Source organism: Physeter macrocephalus, chromosome 18, assembly GCF_002837175.3.
Source record: "Physeter macrocephalus isolate SW-GA chromosome 18, ASM283717v5, whole genome shotgun sequence".
Taxonomy (NCBI): Eukaryota; Metazoa; Chordata; class Mammalia; order Artiodactyla; family Physeteridae; genus Physeter; species Physeter macrocephalus.
Genome location: NC_041231.1, coordinates 42853665 through 42860675, shown reverse-complemented (window position 1 = coordinate 42860675; position 7011 = coordinate 42853665). Strand labels below are relative to the sequence as shown.

General features: G+C 49.4%; 3 protein-coding genes across 6 annotated transcripts in view; 2 read left to right on the top strand and 1 right to left on the bottom strand.

The window, feature by feature from the left end:
• The window catches only part of LOC102983352 (NADH dehydrogenase [ubiquinone] 1 beta subcomplex subunit 8, mitochondrial-like), a 10598-nt gene extending 7420 nt beyond the window's left edge, over window positions 1–3178 (bottom strand). For both annotated transcript variants that reach the window (XR_008615809.1, XM_055080091.1), the window contains exon 1: window positions 947–3178. The gene's annotated coding sequence lies outside the window, so the exon portion shown is untranslated. The remainder of the gene's footprint in view (window positions 1–946) is intronic.
• The window catches only part of RHOA (ras homolog family member A), a 59636-nt gene extending 54504 nt beyond the window's left edge, over window positions 1–5132 (top strand). For all 3 annotated transcript variants that reach the window (XM_007129866.3, XM_055080090.1, XM_007129865.3), the window contains 2 exons: window positions 3185–3315; window positions 4230–5132. In XM_007129866.3, coding sequence (XP_007129928.1) covers window positions 3185–3315; window positions 4230–4403 — 305 coding nt within the window. In that variant the 3' untranslated portion in view covers window positions 4404–5132. The remainder of the gene's footprint in view (window positions 1–3184; window positions 3316–4229) is intronic.
• Window positions 5133–6576: 1444 nt separating this feature from the next.
• GPX1 (glutathione peroxidase 1) lies at window positions 6577–7009 on the top strand (the record flags this gene model as incomplete). Its single annotated transcript, XM_028479495.2, has 1 exon — window positions 6577–7009. A coding segment is annotated over exon 1 (417 nt), but the record flags the coding sequence as incomplete, so codon positions are not given.
• Between the last annotated feature and the right edge of the window lie 2 nt (window positions 7010–7011).

Below are 7011 nucleotides of genomic sequence, written 5' to 3'. Positions count from 1 at the left end.
ACGTGGGCCTCACACTGTTGTGGCCTCTCCCGTTGCGGAGCACAGGCTCCGGACGCGCAGGCTCAGCGGCCATGGCCCACGGGCCCAGCCGCTCCGCGGCACGTGGGATCCTCCCAGACCGGGGCGCGAACCCGGCTCCCCTGCATCGGCAGGCGGACGCGCAACCACTGCGCCACCAGGGAAGCCCCCTGGTAATGTTTTTAAGCCCTATTTTAGCCGTTTTATAAAGTGTCTTAGCTAATAGAGACTTGAACCTGACCATTCCACTAGCTCAGTTGGCCACATGTTTCAGAAGCTGCTTTCCTTCAAAAAAAGAGGGAATGATGCTGACCTCACACTTTGCAAAACAAGGCAGCAAGGCCTGAAACAGAACGTGCTTTCGGTTTGTACTGAAGATGACAAAATGTCTTGCTTGGTGCTGCAGTGCTCTGTTTTTACAGGGCAGCATGTGGGCCAAGAAGATTATCATTAACACAGACGACTGTTCAGGACCTGCTGGTGGCCTGGGCTGTTGCTGGGGAGTTAGGGTTAGAGTGACCCTTTCTGTGTCATGCTTGTACTCACTTTAATGACAGTACTGGGGGAGGTGCTCTGAGACTTTGAACCACTTGCTCAAGGTCATGCAGCCCAAGGAGCCAAGCTGAGATTGAGCCCCCTGTGCAATATCTCCCAGAACTGAGACAGAGTGGGTGCTCTCTGCCATTGTTTCACTTTGGTTCGTTTTTAACAGTTGTGTTTTAGTTTTGGTTTTCAAATTAATCTGCCTTCCTTTGGGGGGACTGTTAGAAGCCCCTAGAGGCTGAGCTTTAGAGAGAAAAGGGAGCCATGTGACACCTTCCCCTCAGACACACACATCATGGACTTTGCCTAAATCCTACAGGGATGAGGAGGATTGTGTGCCCTTTGCCGCCTCATCCAAGGTATAATCCTTTAGGGACAAAAGTACCTTCAGAGCAAAAAATTTACTCTTCTTCAGTCTCACATTTTGCTTTTAAGACTGTGTCTGCTGGTCTTGAAGGAAGTCTTCAGCTTTTGACCTCTGTTTGTTTACTATAACTTGTTTCTTGCTATCCTCTCCCCCAGAGGGCAGGTCCTAGGGAGGAAGGCAGAGGTAGAAAGTAAAGAGGCAAAGAGAGATTGATCTTCCTCTCTGAAATACAAACATACCTAGAGAGATTGCTGGTCACTGCAGTAGTATGATAGGTAGGTAGCGCCCCTTTGCTGAGCTGACTGAATTAGCTTGGTTTTGCCAAGGGCCTTTTAAAAGTTCTCTTATCTTGGCTAGGGAGTAGGAGAGAAGTCCACCGCTAGTTTGCCCCAAGTTTTAAAATCATTTATGAAAAGTGAAGATAAGACAGAGGCAATTCATTTCAGTTTACATGTCCTGAATTCTGGGGGGTGGGGGGGACTATTGGAGTAATAATTTTATATATTCAGCAAATAATTATTGAGCGCCTACTTATGGAACCTATATTCTAGATGAAGGGAGACAGAAGAGCAAAAACCACAGTAAATCTGATAGCAAGAAATGTTATAAATAACATTCATAGAGGTGGGTATGGAATAGGCCATGGTAGTATTCTGTTTTAGAAGATGACCATAGGATGGTCAGCAACCTCACTGAAAAGGAAACCTCTGAGCAGAGACCTGAAGTAGGTGAGGGAGGCCAACACAGATAGCCAACAAAAGAGCTTCCCAGGCAGAAGGAAGGAGTCCAGTGTAGCTCTAGCAGAGGGAGTGGAGCAAGGGTTGCAGAGCCATGTGGTTAATGGTGTGGACCTCTCCTTTCATCATGAGTGAGATGGGAGCTCTTGGATTTTTTTTGTGTTTTTTTTTTGCGGTACGCGGGCCTCTAACCACTGTGGCCTCTCCCGTCGCAGAGCACAGGCTCCAGACGCGCAGGCTCAGCGGCCATGGCCCACGGGCCCAGCCACTCCGCAGCATGTGGGATCCTCCCGGACTGGGGTACGAACCCGCGTCCCCTGCATCAGCAGGCGGACTCCCAACCACTGCGCCACCAGGGAAGCCCTCCTGGATGGTTTTGAACAAAGGCGTGATGTGATCTCACCTCTTTAAAGTGATCACTGTTGCACTTGAACTGAAAACTGACCACAGGGTGCAGAGAGAAGAGCAAGATTCAGTGCTGAGGCTGTTTGGCTTCATTGTTAGATATGCTGGCCCTTGTCTCTTTATTGCTCTGCACTTCTCTGAGAACCCCTTTGTTCTAGAATAAGGCTTTGAGTTTTAAGTTGTCACATTAGTGATTGACTCTAGCTGCTATAGCAAAGGAGGAAGGAAGCAGACAAGTGTCTGTCTTGTGTGCTGAAGAGTGGAGCACTGAATTATGAGTTTTCCTGACCTTATTCATGTAGCTTCTGTACCTTCTAGCCAGAAGACAGAACATCTTTTATATTCTAACTCCTGCCTTTTGGTCTTGAAGTCAGAGAGTGAACAGTTTACTCCTAAAATATAGTCTTATATTACAGTCAGTACCATTTAAATGATCATCATACTAAGTATTCTGTACGCATTGACTCAAAATAACCTCATGTAAGGTATTACTGTTATCCCCATTTTATAGTGTCATCCCTGACACTGAGATGCTCAAGGTGATGGGTGTGTGAGGTTGAACCCAGGCCACTTGTCCACTAAATTACTACAGTATTGGCAAAAAGCTACAGCTGGTTATTACTCATTTTCAAAAGCCACTCAAGCCATTTGAAGTACCAGTAATCCAAGGGTAGGTCATGCTGAGGGCCCATGAGTAAGGTGTAGAGAAAACATGTGAACCCTGAGCCAGCTATAGCCCCAGAATGGGGACTCCTTCTGTAAGCTGTGGTCAGAATCATCTGCCAGCAGTGACGTGGATGGCTGGTGGGGAGCCTTCCTTCTTGGGGCAGGTGGCACCATTGTGGAGCCATCCTTTGCTCCTCCAGAGCCTTTACCTGGTGCCACCTCCAGAGGAGCTGAGCTCCTTGGTGGGACTGAGAAAAGCTGGTGATTCTGTGCTTAAGAGAAGGGGGGTTAGATTTTACCTTTTTCATGGTTTTGAAAACAGTGAAATTCCATTAAATGTCCGGCATATTTCTCAAGAAGTTTCTTTGCAATTTAACTAGGGTTTTTGGAGATTCTTCAAGATAGAATTATATGTATCCCCAAATTATATGCATTTTGCGTCTTTCAGAAAACATCCCAGAAAAATGGACTCCAGAAGTCAAGCATTTCTGTCCCAACGTGCCCATCATCCTGGTTGGGAACAAGAAGGATCTTCGAAATGATGAGCACACAAGGCGGGAGCTAGCCAAGATGAAGCAGGTATGGTCTAGGGCAGGGCTCTGTCTTCCTGTAGCATTCTTAAACTCGGGGCCTGGGTTTGAGGTTCAGGGAACCCAGCAGAAACCCTCAAAGGCCAGGCTGTTTCAGAGAAAGTCCCAGAAGCCTCTCTCTGTCCATCCGGCCCTCACTGACTCGAGCCTGCACAGAGGGGGTCCCTAAAACTCCCTAGTCCTGTAAGATGGAATCTCTCTTGTGAGGTAGTGCTGTGCCCCAAAGATTGCCTGCCTGAGAAAGAACCATCACAGCAGTAGTCAGTGCTTCGGATGCAGGAACTTTATCAGGCTCTTGATTTCCCTCTCCAGTTATTACTTTCATATATGTGAGGCTAAAGATAAATTGGTGGCAACTGAAGGATCAGGAAATCCTGATGGCAGGGAGTCCAAACAGAGAGCCCTAATGCCTTTATAAAAGTGATGGTGGAGGTGACATCTTGGCTTCTGAGAAGCCAGGTGGCCCAATGCTAGGACTTCCCCACTGCAGGAGGAGTGCCTTGAGGTCTTTTGCACGGGTTCTCCTGAGGTTTCTCTGTCTGAATATGAAGGTCAGGATCTGTTTCCTTCCCTGAGCATTCAGTCCTCTGTGAAGCTAACTACAGGAAGACTCAAGGGCTTACCCTGGATCAACAACTTGAGTAATTTTGCCCTTGAATCCCTCAACCCTCTAGGGCTTCTCTGGCCTCTCCTTTTCTACTTCCCAGAGAAGAGCGTGTTTGACAGGGATTTTTTATGTATTGGAGGTGGGGTTCACCCACCCCATATGAGTGTCATAAGACAGGACTCAAGTCTGGGAGTTCGGCAGCTTTATAAAAGCCGTCTTTTAGCTGAATTTGAATACACCTACTTACTATATGTATGTAACGGTGTTAACTAAAAGTGCTCTCTTCTCTTTGCTAGGAGCCAGTAAAACCAGAAGAAGGCAGAGATATGGCAAACAGGATTGGCGCTTTTGGGTACATGGAGTGTTCAGCAAAGACCAAAGATGGAGTGAGGGAGGTTTTTGAAATGGCCACGAGAGCTGCTCTGCAAGCCAGACGTGGGAAGAAAAAATCTGGGTGCCTTGTCTTGTGAAACCCTGCTGCAAGCACAGCCCTCATGCGGTTAATTTTGAAGTGCTGTTTATTAATCTTAGTGTATGATTACTGGCCTTTTTCATTTATCTATAATTTACCTAAGATTACAAATCAGAAGTCATCTTGCTACCAGTATTTAGAAGCCAACCATGATTATTAATGATGTCCAACCCACCTGACCCACCAGGGTCCTTCTGACACTGCTCTAACAGCCCTCCTCTGCACTCCCACCTGACACACTAGGCGCTAATTCAAGGAATTTCCTAACTTCTTGCTTCTTTCTAGAAGAGAAACAGTTGGTAACTTTTGTGAATTAGGCTGTAACTACTTTATAACTAACATGTCCTGCCTATCATCTTTCAGCTGCAAGGTACTCTGGTGAGTCACCACTTCAGAGCTTTACTCATTTTAACAGATTTCATTGGCATAGCTCTGGGTGGCAATCCAGTTTTTTGAAAATGTGCTCAGCCAGAAAAGCCCACATCCAAGCAGCTGTGGCAAAGTTACAGTTCTGTGGTTTCATGTTAGTTACCTTATAGTTACTGTGTAATTAGTGCCGCTTAATGTATGTTACCAAAAATAAATATATCTACCCCAGACTAGATGTAGTATTTTTTTGTATAATTGGATTTCCTAATACTGATATTTGTCATCCTCACAGAAAGTGTATTGGTTTTTTTTTTTAAAAAGAAAGTGTATTTGAAAATAAAGTCAGATGGAAAATTCATTTTTTAAATTCCTGTTTTGTCAGTTTCTCTGATAAAAGATGGCCATGTCTCCCCTTTTCGGCCCCACATATTCCAGTACCCCCTTCCCCAGAGCTGGGCTAAGTAAATAGGAATTTGGTTTTATGCCTGAGGCACTTAGATACTTCAGAAGGTGGCATAACCTGTCTCACCTGGACTGCAGGGTCTGGCTCTAGTTCACAGTGCTCTTTCTTCTCACTGTATCCAGGTTCCCTCCCAGAGGAGCCACCAGTTCTTTTGGGTGGCCCACGGTTTCTCTGTCCTCTCCAGCTGACTAAACTTTTTTTCTGTACCAGTTAATTTTTCCAACTACTAATAGAATAAAGGCAGTTTTCTAAACTTCCTGTATCCTGGTGTTTGTGTTGACTCTCTCCAGGGCTGGGAATGGAGGATGAATTCTGCCTAGCTCACCTTGGAAGGTTCCTTCAGGGGGCAAAGTACCGGCTTGCCCACCCCCACCCCAAAGCTGGCACTAACCTGGCTTCTCCCAAAGAGGTGGAAATGATTATCTTGTGTCACATTCAAGTTCAGAGTGGGGTGGGGTAGGGAATGCAGCCGACTGAGGGGTACTCCAAGCAGTCGTTCTTCTGGACAAATCTTAGTGTGATATTTTCCTCTTCTTACTACCTGTCCATTTTCAGTGTCTTTTACTTCCTTGCCTGAGCTCCAGATGAAGTTGAGGATGGTCTGAAATCGACTGAGTCCCCTTGGGCCTGCATGCTTTTGGGCTTCCCTCCAGGGGGTCTGGAGCAGGGCCTGAGCAGTGACCCCAGAAAACCTGTGTAAGGGTAGTGCCACACTGGGTGTGTAAACGTAGGGAAACCAGAGGCCTGGAGGAGACCAGTCTAGGGCAGCCCCAGAATGCAAGGAAATGGGCTAGAAAGAGCTGGCTTTGGGAGTCCAGCCCTGGCTGCCCGCCCCCTTTCTCCCCAGCATTGCCCACCCTCCTCCAACTTAACCTTCCTAGAACCAGGAAATGTCAACACAGAGGACTTGCCTTGGCAGCTGCTGCTAACTGCACCATCATCACAAGTCATAACTCCCTCTGCGCCTGACAGTAGGGCACGTTCTCGGGGAGTAGTAATATGGCATAGGCTGGGAGGGCTGTGTGGCGACAGGCAGCGAAAGATTCTGTTGCTGGCGAGTCTCCCCGTGCCGGGCCCCAATCCCTGAAGAACCACTGAGAAAGAATCCGGAGCCCTCTTCGGCCTGGGCTCTGGGCTGGATGATCCAGGCGACTGCCACACAGTGCCGGCGCTGCGCTCACCGGGCGGGACCAAACGCGTCCGCGCCTCTGCACGGTCTGGGCGGTGTCCGCATCCGGCCCGACCGCACCCTCCAGCCTCGCGGGACCACAGCCGTAGGACACAGAGGCCGGATGAGGCGGGACCGAGCGAGGGGCGGGGGGGGGTAGGAGCGGCCGGAAAAGTGCCCGAGCCACATGACCCTGGTCGCCCGCCTGTTAAAAGGAGGCGCTTCCCGGACACCCTGTACGTCTAGTCCGCGGCTCTCCCCTGTCTTTTCGGGCACCCACGCCATGTGCGCTGCTCAGCGCTCGGCGGCCGCCCTGGCGGCAGCGGCCCCGCGCTCGGTGTACGCCTTCTCTGCGCGCCCGCTGGCCGGCGGGGAGCCCGTGAACTTGGGGTCCCTGCGGGGCAAGGTGCTGCTCATTGAGAATGTGGCGTCGCTCTGAGGCACAACTGTCCGGGACTACACCCAGATGAATGACCTTCAGCGGCGCCTCGGGCCCCGGGGCCTGGTCGTGCTCGGCTTCCCGTGCAACCAGTTTGGGCATCAGGTGCGCCGGCCGGGCGGAGCGGGGATAGGCGTGCGACCGGGGTTAGGAGCGCCGGCTGACGA